The sequence below is a fragment of the Mobula birostris genome, chromosome 12 (genome assembly GCF_030028105.1).
Source record: "Mobula birostris isolate sMobBir1 chromosome 12, sMobBir1.hap1, whole genome shotgun sequence".
In the NCBI taxonomy this organism is placed as follows: Eukaryota; Metazoa; Chordata; class Chondrichthyes; order Myliobatiformes; family Myliobatidae; genus Mobula; species Mobula birostris.
The window spans coordinates 92,208,531-92,227,472 of record NC_092381.1 but is presented as its reverse complement, the minus strand read 5'-3'; the positions used below and the strand labels follow the sequence as shown (position 1 = coordinate 92,227,472).

General features: G+C 39.8%; 1 protein-coding gene across 1 annotated transcript in view; it reads left to right on the top strand.

Moving 5' to 3' along the window:
• pappa2 (pappalysin 2) overlaps window positions 1–18,942 on the top strand; it is a 507,671-nt gene that overhangs the window by 335,221 nt on the left and 153,508 nt on the right. Inside the window, exons 9-11 of the mRNA XM_072274753.1 lie at window positions 6,096–6,187; window positions 15,285–15,481; window positions 18,566–18,718. Coding sequence (XP_072130854.1) covers window positions 6,096–6,187; window positions 15,285–15,481; window positions 18,566–18,718 — 442 coding nt within the window. The remainder of the gene's footprint in view (window positions 1–6,095; window positions 6,188–15,284; window positions 15,482–18,565; window positions 18,719–18,942) is intronic.

Sequence of the window (18,942 nt, the reverse complement as noted above, 5' to 3'; positions counted from 1 at the left end):
ATATTCAGGAATACAGCAGCAGTTCTCACTAGCATCTCAGCTTCTCTTCATGTGCGGGTCAAGACCAGGGGTGGCCAACCTTTTACATTCCATGTGTCAATTTTTTCACGCACAAGCTCAGATGCGATTTTTTTCAAGCACGATTTCTATATTAACATATTTTTACAAGAATTGAATGGGGGTACAAGAGTTGTATGGCGCATCTGAACTCGTGAGTGAAAAAATTGACGCATGGAATGTAAAAGTTTGGCCACCCCTGGTCTAGACTTTTCCTGTTAGGGAGCTGCTTTGCAAAGGAGTGTGCCATTAGCCTGTTTTCTCATTTTTCCGTGAATTAATAAACAGGAATGTGAGCAAATCTGTCTCCTTCCCAACAACGTTTAACCCTTGGATTACGAGGATCATATGAACACTGGCTAATGCATGAACTGACACAGCTATTAAGGCTTATATTTTTACAGTGTCTTTCACAGTATCAGGTCATACAAGAATGCCTTAACCCCAATGAAGAGTTCTAGCAATATTGTCACTGTTTTAATGTTAGAAGCTTTGCAGCCTTTTTGCATTCAGTTATTTCCCATAAGTAGTGGTCAACTGAAACATGAACTCCTTTTCTCTTTCCACGGATACTGCCTGTTCCGTTAAGTGTTTCCCCTACTTTGTGTTTTATTTTAGGTTTTGTTTGATTCTCTTTCCCTCAAGTATCAATGGATATCAATCAGTGGATCACATTGCATGAAGTCTGTAGTGGGCAACAACAAATAAAAATTCGATGAAAAACATAAATAATACCCAAATATATATGTGATGCCTTATTTATATTTTTCTCTGTGATTGATTCTGAGCATTCCAGTGATATGCAACTAAAATAAACTCTCGACATGCATTTGTGGAGAGAAAAACAGGGATAAGATGACTATTACTATTACTATGACTATAAATGCTGACTATTACCAGCATTTCCAGCTGCACCTGAGGCTTTAGCAAAAATGCAGAAATGGTTCACTGGAATATTGTTTGCTCCAGGAGCTAGTGCAGATGAGGGGACTCGACCCAAATATTGGCTGGCCATTTTCCTCCATAGATGCTGTCTGACTTGCTGAGCTTGTCTAGCTTTTTCTGTGTTGCTAAAGATTCCAGCATCTGCTGTCTCTTGTGTCCTCATTGCTTGGTTTAGAGAATTTTAGCTACATATAAGGAGAGGCTGGACAAACTTTCATCCACTGGAGGCTGAGGAAGTACTTGGTTGATGTATATAAAATTATGAAATGTTGCCTCATGTGGCAGGATATTGCTTATTGGCTTCAGCTTGTCATTTAATATGATCATCCCTCAGAGGCTGGTTGGTAAACTGTCCTTGTTGAGACTCATCGCCCCTCTCTGTAATTGAATCTTGGTCTTATTGATGGAAAGACCGCAGTCACAATTGGCAGCAACATCTCAAGATCCATCGTGCTGAGCACTGGTGCCGCCGAGGGCTGTATGCTCAGCTTGCTGCTGTTCACTCTACTGGCTTATGAATGCACTACCAGATCCAGTTCAAACCCCATCATCAGGTTTACTGATAATACAGCCTCATGAGCAATAATAATGAGGCAGCATACAGAGAGGAGGTGGAGAGGCTTGTCAACTGGTGTGAGAACAACAACCTCAGTCTCAACATGGACAAGACAAAAGGGATGATTGAGGAATTTAGGAAGGCACGGGGTGACCTCTTTCCATTGCACAGCAATGGTTCTGCTGTGGAGAAAGCGGAGAGCACACATTTCCTTGGTGTGCACATGACAGACAATCTAACTGGGACCCACAGCACAATTCCTCATTAGTCATAAAAGCACAACAGCATCTACTTTTCCTGAGAAGATTGAGGCATGTAGGACTCCCTGCCTCCATTCTAACAACTTTCTTTAGGAGCACCAGTGGCAGTGTCCTTTTGGGCTGCATCATTGTGTGGTACAGAAGTTGTAAGGCATTAGACCTGGCAAGGAAAGGGCCCGGGACATCTTGGATTGAGTCCTCAACATTTTTAAATGGGAGGGTGATATACACCTTGCAATATGCAGGTGAGATTGGGAAAAACATGTTGGTGCTGGATTCTAAGAGGGGGAACTTTTAGAATGCCTGAGAGACGGCTTTTTAGAGCAGCTCATGGTTGAATCCACTAGAGGATCAGCTGTTCTGGATTGGATGTTGTGCAATGAACCAGAATTGACTAGAGAGCTTATGGTAAAAGAACCTTTAGGGACAAGTTATCATAAATGATCAGATTCACCCTGAAATTTGAGAAGAAGAAACTAAGGTCAGATATATCAGTATTACAGTGGAGTAAAGGGAATTACAGAGGTATCAAAGAGGAGTTGGCTAGAATGATTTTTGCATTGTCAAAAGCATCAGGAGAAGTACTGGAGGATTGGAGGGTTGCAAATGTTGTTCCCTTGTTCAAGAAAGGGAATAGGGATGACCCAGGAAATTATAGACCAGTGAGGCTTACTTCAGTGGTGGGCCAGTTGTTGGAGAAGGTCCTGAGAGGCAGGATTTATGAGCATTTGGAGAGACATAATCTGATTAGGGATAGTCAGCATGGCTTTGTCAAGGGCAGGTAGTGCCTTGTGAGCATGACTGAACTCCATCTACCACTTCTCAGCCCAGTTCTGCATCCTATCAATGTCCTGCTGTAACCTCTGACAACCCTCAGACTATCCACAACACCTCCAATCTTTGTGGCATCTTGGGGTCCATGTCGATAGGACACTCAAAGCTGCTGCACAGGTTGACAGTGTTGTTAAGAAGGCGTATGGTGTGTTGGCACTCATCAACCGTGGGATTGAGTTCAAGAGCCATGAGGCTATATAAGACCTTATTCAGACCTCACTTGTTCAGTTTTGGTCATGTCATCACAGGAAGGATGTGGATACTATAGAGAGAGTGCAGAGGAGATTTACAAGGATGCTGCCAGGATTGGAGAGCGTACCTTATGAGAATAGATCAACTGAACTTGGCCTTTTCTCCTTGGAGCGACGTAGGATGAGATGTGACCTGATAGAGTTGTATAAGATGATGAGAGGCGTTGATAATGTGGATAGTCAGAAACTTTTTCACGGGCTCGATTGACTAACATGAGGGGACATAGTTTTAAGGTACATGGAAATAGGTACCGAGGGGATGTCAGGGGTAAGTTTTTCACACAGAGAGTGGTGGGTGCGTGGACTGTACTGCTGGTGGCAGTGGTGGAAGCGGATACAATAGGATCTTTAAAAAGGTACATAGATAGGTACATGGAACTTAGAGAAATAGAAGGCTATGCGCTAGGGAAATTCTAGAGAGTCTCTAGAGTAGGTAACGTGGTCGGCACAGCATTGTGGGGCGAAGGGCCTGTAACATGCTGTAGATTTCTTTGAACTTTTTTCTATGAACTAAGAGACATAGAAAAGTAATTAAGTGTGCTGATAGAAATTCAAGGATGTAACATAACATATTGATAAAAGTAGAGAAGTGGATGTAGTGAATATGGATTTCAGCAAGGCATTTGATAGGTTCCCCATGCAAGGCTCCTTCAGAAGGTAAGGAGGCATGGGATCCAAGGAGACCTTGCTTTGTAGATCCAGAATTGGCTTGACTGCAGAAGGCAAAAGGTGGTTGTAGATGGTTTGTATTCTACATGGAGGTTGGTGACCAGTGGTGCTCTGCAGGGATCTGTTCTGGGATTCCTCCTCTTTGTGATTTTATAAATGACCTGGATGAAGAAATAGAAGGATGGGTTAGTAAGTTTGCTGATGCCACAAAGATTGGGGGTGTTGTGGATAGACTGGAGGGTTGTCAGGGGTTACAGCAGGACATTGATAAGATGCAGAACTGGACCGAGAAGTGGTAGATGGAGTTCAACCCAGATAAGTGTGAAGTGGCTCATTTTGGTAGGTCAGTTTGAAGACAGAATACAGTATTAATGGTAAGACTCTTGGCAGTGTGGAGGATTAGAGATTTTGGGGTCCATGTCCGTGGAACACTCAAAGCTGCTGCGCAGGTTGACGGTGTTATTTAGAAGGCATATGGTGTGTTGGCATTCATCAGCCATGAGATTGAGTTCAAGAACCATGTTACAGCAATATAAGACTTGGTCAGACCCCACTTGGAGTACTGTGTTCAGTTCTGGTCACCTCACTACAGGAAGGATGTGGATACTATAGAGAGAGGGCAGAGGAGGTTTACAAGGATGTTGCCTAGATTGGAGAGTGTGCCTTATGAGAATAGATTGAGTGAACTTGGCCTTTTCTCCTTGGAGCGATGTAGGATGAGATGTGACCTGATAGAGTTGTATAAGATGATGAGAGGTGTTGATAGTGTGGTTAGCCAGAAGCTTTGTCCCAGGGCTGAAATGGCATAGCTTTAACTTGCTTTGAAGTAGGTATGAGGGGGTGTTAGGGGTAAGTTTTTCACACAGAGAGTGGTGGGTGCATAGACAGTGGTGGAGGCGGATTCAATAAGTTCATTTAAGAGACTTTTAGATAGGTACATGAGTTTAGAAAAATAGAGGGTTATGCGATAGGGTAATTCTAGGCAGTTTCTAGAGTAGGTTACATGGTTGGCACAACATTGTGGGGTGAAGGGCCTGTAAAGTGCTGTAGATTTCTGTGTTCTGTGTTCTATGTAATTGATGGGAAAAGAACACTGGCAGGGATGATGGCAGAGCAGCAATGGCTGGAATTTCTGGAAGCAATTTGGAAGGCACAGGATATATACATCCTAAAGAAGAAGCATTCTAAAGGCAGGATGACATGACCGTGGCTAACAAGAGAAGTCAAAGCCAACATAAAAGCCAAAGAGGGGGCATATAATAGAGCAAAAATAGATGGAAAGTTAGAGGATTGGGAAGTTTTTAAAAACCAACAGAAGACAACTAAAACAGACATTAAGAAGGTAAAGATGGAATAGAAAAGTAAACTAGCCAATAATATTAAAGAGGATACCAAAAGTTTCTTCAGATAATAAAGTGTAAAAGAGAGGTAAGAGTGAGTAGGTGGATATCGGACAACTGGAAAACAGTGCTGGAGAGGTAGTAATGGGGGACAAAGAAATGGCAGGCACACTGAATAAGTATTTCACATCAGTCTTCCCTGTGGAAGGCATTAGCAGTATGGCAGAAACTGCAGGTGTCCGGGGGTATAAAGTGCATGGTTACCATTACTAGAAAGAAGGTTCATGGGAAACTGAAAGATCCAAAGTTAGGTAAGTCACCTGGACTTGATGGTGTACAGCCTAGGGTTCTGAAAGAGGTGGATGAAGAGGTTTTGGAGTCTGTGTTGGGATCGGTTATTTTTCTGTTATATGTCAATGATTTGGATGGTGCAACTGATGACTTTGTTGCAAAGTTTGCAGATGATATGAAGATAGGTGGAGGGGCAGGCTGCTTTGAGGAAGTAGAGAGGCTACAGAAGGACCTAGACAGATTAGGACAATGGGCAAAGCAGTGGCAGATGGAATACAGTGTTGGGAAGTGTATGGTCATGCATTTTGGTAGAAGAAATGAAAGGATAGACTACTTTCTAAATGGACAGAAAATATATAAACCTGAGGCACAAAGGGACTTTGAAGCCCTCGTGCAGGATTTCCTAAATATTAATTTGCAGGTTAAGTCAATGATAGGAAAGCAAATCCAGTGTTAACGTTCATTTCAAGAGGACTAGAATATACAGTCAAGGATGTAATGTTGAGACTTTATAAAGCACTGCTGAGGCCTCGCTTGGAGTATTTTGAGCAGTTTTGGGCCCCTTACCTTAGAAAGGATGTGCCAAAACTAGCTAGTTCTGATCCAGATAGAAAGCACTTTGATGTTAAAGACCATTCATGAATGATAAAGATGTGTACTAATCTACCATTCCTGAATGACAGATATAGCTTAACAGACTTTAAAATCTACAATTCCTCCTCTCTCCTTCTTTTCATAGGAATAGCTCTGTAACTGGAACAAGTCTTCAAAAAGTTTTACAAAGCTTCTATTGTTTAGCGCTCCTGACATCTTCACATCTGCATGGAATGTAGAATAGAAATCTGTCATACGGAGTTTGAAAAGTTCTGATATCCTTTGTTCTATTTTCCAGGGATCTTGGTGAAGAATGTGATGATGGTAATTTATTAGGTAATGATGGCTGCTCAAGAAAGTGTCAGAAAGAGGAGAAGTTCAACTGTGTGGGTGAGTTTTGCATTAATTATGCAGAGCACATATTCATATACTGTACATGGCTAATGGAGTAAAATATAATATGCAGGCTGGTTTGTTAATCTGACTACATACATAGCATCTATACGTGTTTCACTGTTTGCAGTCTTGTTCTTTGCACTGTGGGATTTGGACCATATATCTACATCATCAGGAAGACCTGTTGATTTCACCCCTGTAGCCCAGCCAAACTTAATCCTGTTTCTATGTACCTGAGAGTTAAATCCACATGCACATCTTGGCTGCCTCCAGATATAGCAAATATTCCACACTTATACCCACTTTCCATCCACTATAAACTTAATTTTCCATAAAACTTTGCTGTCCCATGCTTGATGGGGACGTGGTGTAGGTCGGTGGTGAGGAGAAATGGGTATAGTGTATGTTAATAGAGGGAGATCATCTAGAAATATACTAGAGGTAATGGAGAGATAATCATATATTTTATTGACACATGGATAAAGATAAAAGCAGATGGTCTTAGTGATGTTATGATCAGAAGCTCATCTTGATGCTGTGTCAATGGCTAATATCACTGAGGAGCATGTGCAGATGAGAATTCGGATGGGATTGAAGGAGGGGTATTTCTGCAAAGGCAGCATTGAGGATGTGGGCGGCGAGTTTAACTAGTAATGTGAACCTCAAGAGTTGCTGTCTGAATTGGATAAATGTGCACTTTCAGTTCCTTTGATATTTTCTCTGACAGTCTGAGTTTAGCTGTACCTTCTGGCTGCCTGCTCATTTTGTTGATACTAGTGTTTTTTTAAACCTTAGGTTTTCTATAGTACTGCTTTCTCTTGTAAAAACTACTTTTCTGTCATCAACACACAAGATTTTGGACATAGCCTAGAACAGACATTTCATCCAGCGAGAAAGTGGTGGCAATATTGTCCAAGCAGCTTTTCACCTACAATCCACCTTCAGCCATTTAGTTATCTATCTGTCAAACTTAAATCTCTGCTGTTGCAGGAAAACTGTCTGCATTTCTAAAGTTTTTGTGGGATACTTTATAGGTGGACCTGAAATGCTATTTGCATCAGATTGATGCAGATCTTTTTCCCATCCAGTCATTTTAATTTTGTTAATTATTTGTCTTTAACAAGTGTAAGCTTATAGTCCTTGATTATATCCTTTTCTGCAACTTAGTCAAGAGTTATTGATTCTTCCTAATGTTTTCACTTCTACCCTAACAGTAAATGCTAATGCAAAGTACTGTTTTAATCAACAATTCTTTTACTTATTGTATTCTAAGAAGACCGCTTAATATTCTCAATTATATTGCTTATAAGTCATCTTCTTATGCTGAAAATGTTCCACTGCAGAAAGTTTTTTTTTGCCAGTTTATTACAACTAGATCCTTTTCCTTTTCCCACCGGGTTTCACTTACTCAGTGGATTTCCTTTGGACTCCTCTGACCAATTCCATTCTTACATTTAACCTCTGTTCTGGTCACAATGTTCTCTTCAATATGCTACCTTTTCATCAGATATTGTTTCAGATTCTTAAAGACTGGACATGTTATTTTTCTTCCAGTCAAATATAACTGATGCCTTACTTCTCAAGTTGTCTACGAATCACCAGCATTGTTATAGATTCCTCATTTTATTTTAACTTGGACTATACCTGAAGATTTCTATCACTTTCTCATTCTCTTCATTGTGTTCATGTGTATTCTTTCTGAATGCAAATACTTAGAACATCAATGTACTTGCATTATGTAGAATTATTTGTTGTCATCCAATTCCTTTTTTCCTGTCTGTCCTTTAAAAGTTGTAAAGAGAAATAATTATTGTTTGGTCTTCGGCAACTTGAATCCAGATCTCTGGTATAGCTGGTAAATCAAATCAATCCTTTATCAGCAATGTATCTAACTCACAAACTTGGTTGTAAATTGCTGTGTTTACTTGTTATGTTACTTGATCATTTGTACTGATCCTTATATTTTTTCATATCCTAATCATTGAACTTTTTGAGATCCCTTTCTCTCGATCACCCTTTCTCTGCTCAGAGCTTTCAGAAAGCTTTCCTGTCTTCTCTCAATGTACAGTGCTCAATCTTACAACTCTGCTGATGCCACTTTGAATGTTTCAAAAACTTTCACCTGTTTCAACAACTTTCACCTGTAGCATACTCCTGGAGTGTATTATACCTTGAGTGAGTTCCCACTTTGCTTTTAAACATGACTTCCAAGGAATTACAAAACTAATATGCCAATCTGGGCTTTTCCTTAGTCCTTGTCAGGGTTTCTTCCAGGGTCCTCCCACCTTTCTTGATCTATTGGTATAGCCATTTATTCTCCTTTTCCTCATTTTTGCTCTGCTTGTATTCATCGGTAATATTTACCTTAACCGCTTTCTGTGGTGGTGAGTCCCATATTCTCAGCATTCTGAAGTTGATTCTCATGAACTGCCTGTTTGATTTCTTCATGACCACCTTACGTGGGTCACCTCCATTTAATACTACTTCTTCTCACCTTAAACCTATACTCTCTTGTTTTTGATACCCATACCATAGGAAAAAAGATTTTGGCTATCTAATGTATCTGTGACTTTTAGAATTTTGTATACCAGGTTGAGACCACCTTCGCTGCAAGGAAAATAAGCCCAACCAAACCCATCTCTTCATATAGAAAGACCTCAAACCTAAGCAATGTTTTAATGAATCTCTGCATTTTCTTGAGCACAGTCACATCCTTCCAAGTGTTGCAACCAGAACTGAACATCATAATCAAACCAGTGTTCTGTAAATTTGCAACATGAAATTGCATTTACCTATGAAGGCAAGCATGCAATAGGCCTCCTTCACTACCCAATCTATCTGTGTTGCCACTTTCAGGGAAACTAGATTCTTGGTTCTCTATATTCATTAACATATTTTAGCATCATACCATCTATTGTATATTTCCTGCCCTATCATCATCATCATCATCATGTACCATGTTGTATGACATAGGAATCATGGTCTTTCAATGACCATGATAGTTCTTGGCAAATATTTGTATAAAAGTGATTTGTCATTGTCTTCTTCTGGTAATGTCTCCACAAGATAGGTGACCGTAGCCATTATCAATACTATTCAGAGATTGTCTGCTTGGTGCCAGTAGTTGCATAACCAGGACTTGTGTTAGGCACCATCTGCTCATATGACCATCCATCACCTGCTCTCATGGCTTTATGCGACCCTGATCAGGGGGCTAAGGAGGTGCTACTTCTTGTTCAAGGGTGAGAAGAAGCCTTACACCCCTCTATCCAATCCTACTCTATATGACTTTCAAAAAATGCATCACCTCACACTTGTCTGTATTAGATTCCATCTGCCAATGCTCCACCCAATTTTCCATCTGATTTCTTTCCTGCTGTAGCCTTAGACAACCTTATTCGCTATCCACATTGCCAAATATTTTTGTGCCATCTGCAAACTAACTCATCATACTTCCTAGTATTACTCGCTTCACTCATCATACTGCAATTACTCATCTAAGTCAATAGCACACATCAAAAGCCCAAATGTTCCTGGAAAAATCCCTGCCTATATACTTTCAATAAGGAAAGCATCCTTCTACCACTACCCTCTGTTTCCTGTCACTAAGCCAATGTTGGATCCAATTTACCAGCTCGCCTTGGATCTAGTGTATAAAGTTGCTTCCCTAAATTGCTATAACTCTCTAACCCCCACTTTCACTTTTCTCAAAACTTTTCTCTTTGAACAATTTTTTTGTTATCTGCTGTAATCCATGTTATGTGACTCAATCTCAGTTTTTGTATAATGCTACTGGGATACTATTAGGGAATGAGACAGAGCACACATGACAGAAGTGAGTGTAGGTAACCACTTCGGATCTAGTGATCATAATGCCATTAGTTTCAAACTAATTATGGAGAAGGATATGTCTGGTCCTCGGGTTAAGATTTTAGTTGGGAGAAAAGCCAGTTTTGATGGTATCAAAAAGGATGTGGCAAATGTGGATGGGACAGATTGTTCTCTGGCAATGATGTGCTTGGTAAGAGGGAGGCCTTCAAAAGTGAAATTTTGGGAGTACAGAGTTTGTATGCTCCTGTCAGAATAAAAGGCTATGAGAACAGGTTGAGGAAACTTTGGTTTTCGAGAGATATTGAGGCCCTGGTTAAGAAGAGGAGGAGGTGCGTAGGAGGTAAAGGCAGGAAGAAAAAATGAGGTACTCGAGTATAAGACATTCAAGAGAGCACTTAAGAAGGAAATCAGGAAGGCTAAAAGAAGGCTTAAGGTTGCTCTAGCAGTCAAAGTGAAGGAGAATCCAAAGGGCTTCTACAGATATATTAAGGGCCAATGAATAGCAAGGGACATATGAGGGGTGATTGATAGGTTCATGGCCTAAGGTAGAAGGAGTCAATTTTAGAAAACTTAGCACATTTATTTTTCGACATAGTCCCCTCCTACATTTACACATTTAGTCCAGTGGTTGTGGAGCATACAGATCCCTTCTTTGTAGAAATGGGCATCTTGGACCTCCAGAAGTGGTCCACAGCAGGGGTGATTGATAAGTTTGTGGCCTAGGGTAGAAGGAGATGAGTTATTAACTTCAAACTTTCTGCATAATCACTCAAGGAGTAGAACTGCACGTGCATGTAATGAGAGCTGTATAACTCACCTCCTTCTACCTTAGGCCACGAGCTTATCAATCACCCCTACTGTGGACCACTTCTGGAGGTCCAAGATACCGACTTCTGCAAAGAAGGGATCCGTATGTTCCACGACCACTGGACTAAGTGTGTAAATGTACGAGGGGACTACGTTGAAAAATAAATGTGCTAGGTATTCTAAAATTGATGCCGTCTACCTTAGGCCACGAACTTATCAATCACACCTTGTAATTGGTTGTTTTGAAGTTCAGAGTTGTCATCTATGCACAGAGCTGAAAGAAATGGGGTAGATCTTAAATGGATTTTTTCCATCTGTATTTACTCAGGAGATGGACATAGAGTCTATAGAAATGAGGCAAAACAGCAGTGAGGTCATGAATCATATCCAGATTACAGAAAAGCTTGCTGACAAGACAAATTAGGGTGGATAAATCTCCAGGGATCTTGCAAGGTGTTTCTTTGGACCTTGTGGGGAGCTGCTGCAGAAATTGCAGAGGCCATAGCAGAGGTATTTAAAATGTTCTCAGCAACGGGTGAGGTGCTGGAGGATTGGAGGATGGCTAATGTTGTTCTGTTGCTTAAGAAAGTCTCTAACAATATTATTTATTTTGGCCGGTGAACCTGATGTCAGTAGTTGGTAAATTATTGGAAGGCAATATGAAGGACCGATATATAAGTATTTGGATAGATAGAAACTGATTAAGATTAGTCAGCATGGCTTTGTGTGTGATAGGTCCTGACTAATCAATCTTACAGAGGCTTTTCAAGGAAGTTACCAGGAAAGTTGTTGAAGGAAAGGGTGTGGATATTGCTACGTGGCCTCAGCAAAGCCTTTGACAAGGTTCGTCAAGAAGGTTCAGTCGCTTGGCATTCAAGATGAGGTAGTTAATTGAATGTAGAATTTGGAGGTAATTAATTGAAGGTGAAATGTTTAAGAGGAACATGAGGGGGAACTTCTTCACTCAGCAGATGGAATAAGCTGCCAGTGGAAGTGGTGGATTTGAGTTAATTTTAAACACTTAAGAGAAATTTGGATAGGTACATGGATGAGGTGGGTATGGAGAACTATGGTCCAGGTGCCAGTGGATGGGATTAGGCAGCATAATAGTTTGACACAGACTCGATGGGCCAAGAGGCCTGTAGTGTTCTATAACTCTATGTGACTTTGGATCCTTTGCCACATTAAAGTTGTTTAAGTAACATGCTATCTGTAATTATAAGTATTCTGGTTTCTCAATGGATGAAATGCGATTTCAGTTTTGATCATTACATGAACTACGGCCTGTAGTCTAACTGAGCAATGCTTCTTAAACAGTAGCATCAAGCCTTGCTGAGTTATTTATGGGTTAAAGTTTGGTGGAGGATAGCTGGCTAATGGCTCATATTATGCTCATGTGTCTTGCATTACGAGGGGTTATATGCCAATAAAGCCTGAACTTATTAGGATGTTTACACTTTTCCCATCAATTGCTTAGGTTTCTTCAATTTGTTTTTAGTATCTGTCTTTGATGAAGACTGGGACTAATTAAGATTCATTGACGCAATGTTGGTGGTATTGACATAACGTGATTTGGTCAAATATTAGATACTGTTAATTAGAGTCATCGCATGGAACTAATTATCTTTGTGCTCTTCTGCTTTGCACTTGATGGCCATAAGCACCATTCTTTCTCATGGTAAAGCCTCCTCAAAAACAAGTTGGATTTTTCTAATTATAAAAGAAATGATTGCTCTCAATTCAAAACATTCTTGAGCAGTGTCTACTGTTGCTTTTATTCAGTCCATATGGCAAAATGGAAAGGGTCAGTGAAATAAGCTAGCCTTAGATCTGGGGGCATGCCAGATGACCAGTTATCCAAGACAACAGGTACATTTTGTGGAAAGTCCAATCACACATCTGGATGCTGTGATTTGTTAATTAAGCATGAGCCCTGCAGGAAAATAAGTTAACATAATATCCCTATTCTTCTTTTTGCTATTGCTTGATTTCATGTACTTTTTAAACCCAAAGTTTGAAGAATCAAACTTTTGGGAGTGCTTTAATGCGCCAAATTTTTTCTGCCAGGAAGTAAAGTTGGAAGAACATGTTTTTGTTTTCTTTTCATGAATTAGGAATGATTATTTGACTAAATAGGGAGGCTTTTTTTTTCCCTCCCAGGCGGCAATCTTGCCTTTTTCCTGATCTTCCTACCCTTTGAACCCTTATGTGTCAGGAAGTGAACTTAAGGTGTAATTCAATAGACACAAGGGCAAAAGGGTAGATGAATATGCTGGTACAGTTGGACAAAGATGTGTGCAAGAAAATGCATAGATATCCACATAGACCTGTACCTGTGCTGTATATGACAGTGGTCATTACAAGATATTCATTGGCCCAACTGCCACAGCTTCTCTATACACAGAATTTTAATGTCTACTGATTATTTGAGCTGATGTCTGCACCATGATTTCTGCCAGCTGGCCAGTAGCCTGAAGATGTTTGCAGCTAGCAGCTCTTGTGGATCATTTCATAGCTTTTCTTTGCTGAGTCTTCAATCTTGATAACTGTTTCATTGAAGCTGAGGCATGCTTTGTAGAGAAAAAGTGTCGATGAGGAGATGAATGTCAGCAGTTCAGGAGCATGGGTTCCACTGCTTTCCAGCTCCATTGTCAGCTGGGTAAGAAAGTTGACACTTTCAAGACTGCTTGGGTAATTGCTAAAGCACCCTCCTTTGATATGACATAGCAAGCTCATGTTTGGATGCCCAGCCTGCCAATCTAGTCACATTAGCCTTCTGAGATACCAAGTGGAGAAAGGAGGTGCTTCCTGTAGCAAGTTCCATGGTTTGGGGCTCATCGCTACAGTTGCACTGTGGCTTACAGAGAAATTTACAATTACTGAGCAGGTTAGCCTTGTCTTCCAGGGCCGAACTACAAAGTACATTCTGCTCGGGGCTGCCTTCTGTTGATAAGGTACAAACGTAGTTTAAAGCAGGAACCTCTATTGTAGGTTTAGTGGTATTTGCTCCACCTCCACACTTCGCATGTACCTGGCAATACCTTCCATCTGGATAGTGAAAATCTACAGCTCAGATGTTGGCTTATGCTTTCTGGAACAGCTGGCATGATTCTTGCAGTAGTTAGCTAAATTATAGTTAATGGGGAGGTTGGTGTTGCCTCTATTTTTTTCCATCTAATGGAAAACATTGGAATATCAATGGTGGAGTGGACAATAAGATCTGATGACATGGTAACACCTCGAGAGTAACTTGGAACATAGAACAGTACAGCAGAAGAACAGCCATTCACCCACAATATTGTGCCGAACCAGCTAAAAAGCAAATCAAAAACACCCGAACACTAATCTTTTCTACCTATACCATGTCCATATCCCTCCGTCTTCTTTACATCCATGTGCCTTTCCAAATGTCTCTTAAAAGTTTCTAATGCACTTGTCTCTACCACCATACCACCTACTTTCAAAGAGCTATGAACTTGGATCCTAAGATCTCTCTGCTCAGTAACACTGTCAAAGATCTTGCCCTGTCTTCTTGCATTTGCCCTTCTACAGTGCAACACTTCATATTTATCTACGTTAAACTTTATCTGCCATCTCTGCCCATATCTACAACTGATCTATATTGTGCTGTATTCTTTGCCAGTTTTCTACACCGTCCACAACTTCACCAATTTTGGTATAATCCAAGTCATTTATATACATCACAAACAGCAGAGGTCCCAGCACAGATCCTTGTGGAACTCTGCTAATTACAGACTGCCAGCTCAAATAAGTCCCTTCAGCGATTAACACCTTCTATCCTTGAGCCAGTCTTCTATCCTTGAGCCAGTTTTGAATTTAAACAGCCAATTCAATGTGGACCCTATGCAGCATCCAGGTGCATTCAATAGAGATCTGAGTACCTGCTGTGGTATCAGAGCTGTTGTCTTTTGGTTGTAATATTGTACTGAAACACCAAAGGTGCAAAATGAAAAATGGAAAGCAATACTCCTTGCACCTTGTTAATATCTTGATCTCTTTTATCATTAAAGTTGCCTTGAATTTTGGAAGATCTTTCAGCGTAAATTTTGGATATGAGTTATTTCAGAGTAAAAGGATCTCTGAACTTCCTTTTGATATTTTATACTTTATACTTTATTGTCACCAAACAATTGATACTAGAACGTACAATCATCACAGCGATATTTGATTCTGCGCTTCCCGCTCCCTGGATCACAAATATTAAATATTAATAATATTAAAAATACTAAACATAAGTAAATATTCAAATTTTAAATATAAATCATAAATAGAAAATAGAAAAATGGAAAGTAAAGTAGTGCAAAAAAAAGATGTGAGGGGCTAGATGGCCTACTTCTGTTTATACTACACTGCATTATTTTTTAGTTAATTTGAAGTGGATTGAGACTTGGATATGTATTACAGATAAAATTCGAATAATATATTTTTTCAGGAGAGCCGAGCCTCTGCTACATGTACGACGGAGATGAGGTCTGCGAGGAATTTGAGAAAAATAGTAGTATTCGTGACTGTGGCTTTGTCACACCTAAAGGCTTCAGTGACCAATGGGCAGCAGGAGCCTTGGCCTCCCACCAGGATGATAGAAAGTGTCCAGTTCAAGTGATCCCAGGACAACCTGACATATCAAAGGTAGGTTAACATTGATTGCCCTAACTGGACATGGTGAGTAATAAACATGAACCATTTAGGCTATGGGATGGAGCATTATATATCCCAATAAAATGATAAATAAAATTTATTGAAAGCAATTGGGAATTTATTTTAAACATTTCTCTTTGATGCTGTGAATCACGAGCTGTTGAATTTGGTTAATCTTACATCCCATCCACTTTTCCACTAAAGGCCTCAGTTCATCATTGAAAAGTTTTTACTCTTATGTTTAGATTTTGCTCATGTTCTGCTCAACCTGAAACACTAATTCATTTTTCCCTCCACTGAGATGCCTGATCTTCTGTCTATTTCCAGTGTTTTCTGCTTTTATTTCCTGCTCACTGATTTTATTCATCTGATATTCCTCCCTTAATCTGCTGCTTTCGTTATACCACCCACTTAAATATACAGTGGCATGTAAAAGTTTGGGCACCCCAGTCAAAATTTCTGTTACTGTGAATAGCTAAATGAGTAAAAGATGAACTGATTTCCAAAAGGCATAAAGTTAAAGATGACACATTTCTTTAATATTTTAAGCAAGAAAACTTTTTTATTTCCATCTTTTACAGTTTCAAAACAACAAAAAAGGAAAAGGGCCCAAAGCAAAAGTTTGGGCACCCTGCATGGTCAATACTTAGTAACACCCCCTTTGGCAAGTATTACAGCTTGTAAACGCATTTTGTAGCCAGCTAAGAGTCTTTCAATTCTTGTTTGGGGGATATTCGCCCATTCTTCCCTACAAAAGGCTTCTAGTTCTGTGAGATTCTTGGGCGGTCTTGCATGCACTGCTCTTTTGAGGTCTATCCACAGATTCTCGGTAATGTTTAGGTCAGGGGACTGTGAGGGCCATGGCAAAACCTACAGCTTGCGCCTCTTGAGATAGTCCATTGTTGGATTTTGAGGTGTGTTTGGGATCATTATCCTGTTGTAGAAGCCATCTTCTAGTTCTATTTTAACTTCATCAGTCTACAGGACTTGTTTCCAAAATGCATCAGGCTTGTTTAGATGTTCCTTTGAACCTTTTGAATAGAACTTCTTGGCTGCAACGAGCAAGTGTATGTTTGGAGAAAAAAGGTGCAGAATTTCCTGAAAAGAACCCCTCTCCAACTGTTAAGCACGGGGGTGGATAGATCATACTTTGGGCTTGTGTTGCAGACAGTGGCACAGTGGCACTGGTAGAGGGAAGAATGAATTCAATTAAATACCAGCAAATTCTGGAAGCAAGCATCACACCATCTATAAAAAAGCGGAAGATGAAAAGAGGATGGCTTCTACAACAGGATAATGATCCTAAACACACTTCAAAATCCACAATGGACTACTTCAAGAGGTGCAAGCTGAAGGTTTTGCCATGGCCCTCGCAGTCCCCTGACCTAAGCATCATCGAGAATCTGTGGATAGACCTCAAAAGAGCAGTGCATGCAAGACGGCCCAAGATTCTCACAGAACTAGAAGCCTTTTGCAAGGAAGAATGGGTGAAAATCCCCCAAACAAGAATTGAAAGACTCTTAGCTGGCTACAGAAAGCATTGCCAAAGGGGTGTAACTAAGTACTGACCATGCAGGGTGCCCAAACTTTTGCTTTGGGCCCTTTTCTTTTTTTGTTATTTTGAAACTGTAAAAGATGGAAATAAAAAAAGTTTTCTTGCTTAAAATATTAAAGAGATGTGTCATCTTTAACTTTACGCCTTTTGGAAATCAATTCATATTTTACTCACTTAGCTATTCACAGTAGCAGGAATTTTGACCAGGGGTGCCCAAACTTTTGCATGCCATTGTAAAGCTTTTGGTCCCAAGTAAATGAATATGACTGGAATAAGAGGCTAAAGTATATCAGTGGAGAGGGTCAAAAGACCAAATGAAATGCATTTGACCAAGGCTTGTGTATGATTGACCACTGAGTGAGCATTATGGATATTCACTCTCTTCAGTTTGTGCATGCTCCTTTTGATGTACAGTCAAGTTTCAGAGTCAATAAAATTTGGGTTGAAATCTCAGTCTACGTCTAGACCTCTCTTTTTCCTTCAGTCTAGGTGAATAAAGAAGACTCCATTTGGAAATAGCCTATTTGCACAGTCCATGTCCCATGGGAACAGAGAAGCTCAAGTCAAAGTTACTCATTAGTCTGCTAATTTTGGATTTTTTGAAACATATGCATATATGATAGATTTTCTTCCTTGATATCATAATGCTCTGTGAACATGCTCAATCATATCCTATTAATCTATTCAGACTCATTACCCTGGCTTCTCCACTTAAAAGCCATATTTCATCAAATGAATTGAAGTAATGTGTCCATTATTGCCCTTTAAAAAATGTCTGTGATGCTGAAATACCATTGCATCAGCAACTCAGAACGCTCACGTAATATACTATGTTCTTCTATTTATAACACTATGAGTGATCAAATGTTATACATAATATTCAAACAAGCTTCTCTTCAATGGAGGCAAAACTTCTATTATTCATGTGACGGAGATGGAACCCGCTGAAATTTCAGAAAAGTTTGAAGTATTTGCTACAACAGAGAGTTTCACTGAACAGTGGGCATGATGCATATATTTCTAAATGCTTTATTCCAGCCAGGGTGAGCTAACTAACTTTATGCATTCAAGATAAAGAGGTTTTCTGATAGTGTTTTACTTCTTAAGTGAAGGAGCAAAAAGGACTGGGACATTTATTCCCGATCTGCTCATATTTTTATGAAGCAAAACAGTTGTCATACTTCTATTAACCATGTGGCTTGGTAACTATTGTGAAACCCTCAGTAATTATGATTGCAAAGGCTAAGCAAATATATTAGAGTCCATGGGATTTGGAACTGTATCGAGTGGTTCTAAAATTGGCCTTCGATCAGCAAAGTTTTCACAGGATGGGACTGGGAGGGGCAGAACAGAAAAATGGACAACAGCCCATTTTATTTTCTACTTGGTTCTTGTTTACATCAAAATCAAATTTTGGCCACTTTGCAAAATCATACAACATGAATTTCCTTGCCTGTAAAGCTGCTCACTTATGTTGTTTTTAACTCATTTGTAATAATGAACATTGTCTGACCCTTCAGGTTTGTCAGACAGAACTTCTGGATGAGACTGCTGGACTGTCCCAGTATGCCTGGTTTCCATGTACTGCTCCCTTTTACACAGATAATACCCAAGACTTCAACAAACCTTATTCCTACCACAATTCAGATGATGATGAAAACATCTGGCTTAAGGTAAAGTCTGGCATTCTTCATGCTGGATGCTGCTTCATAGATGAAATACTTGTATTCAGTAATTTTGTTTTTGAGGAAATGTGGAATACCATCCTCATTTTAATTATGTACCTGCAGGAGCATGAAATACCACATCACACGTTTGTTTCCTGTATCCTATATAATCGACTATTCCATAAAATATAGTTGTATATTCAATATTCAATATAATTTGCATCTTATTT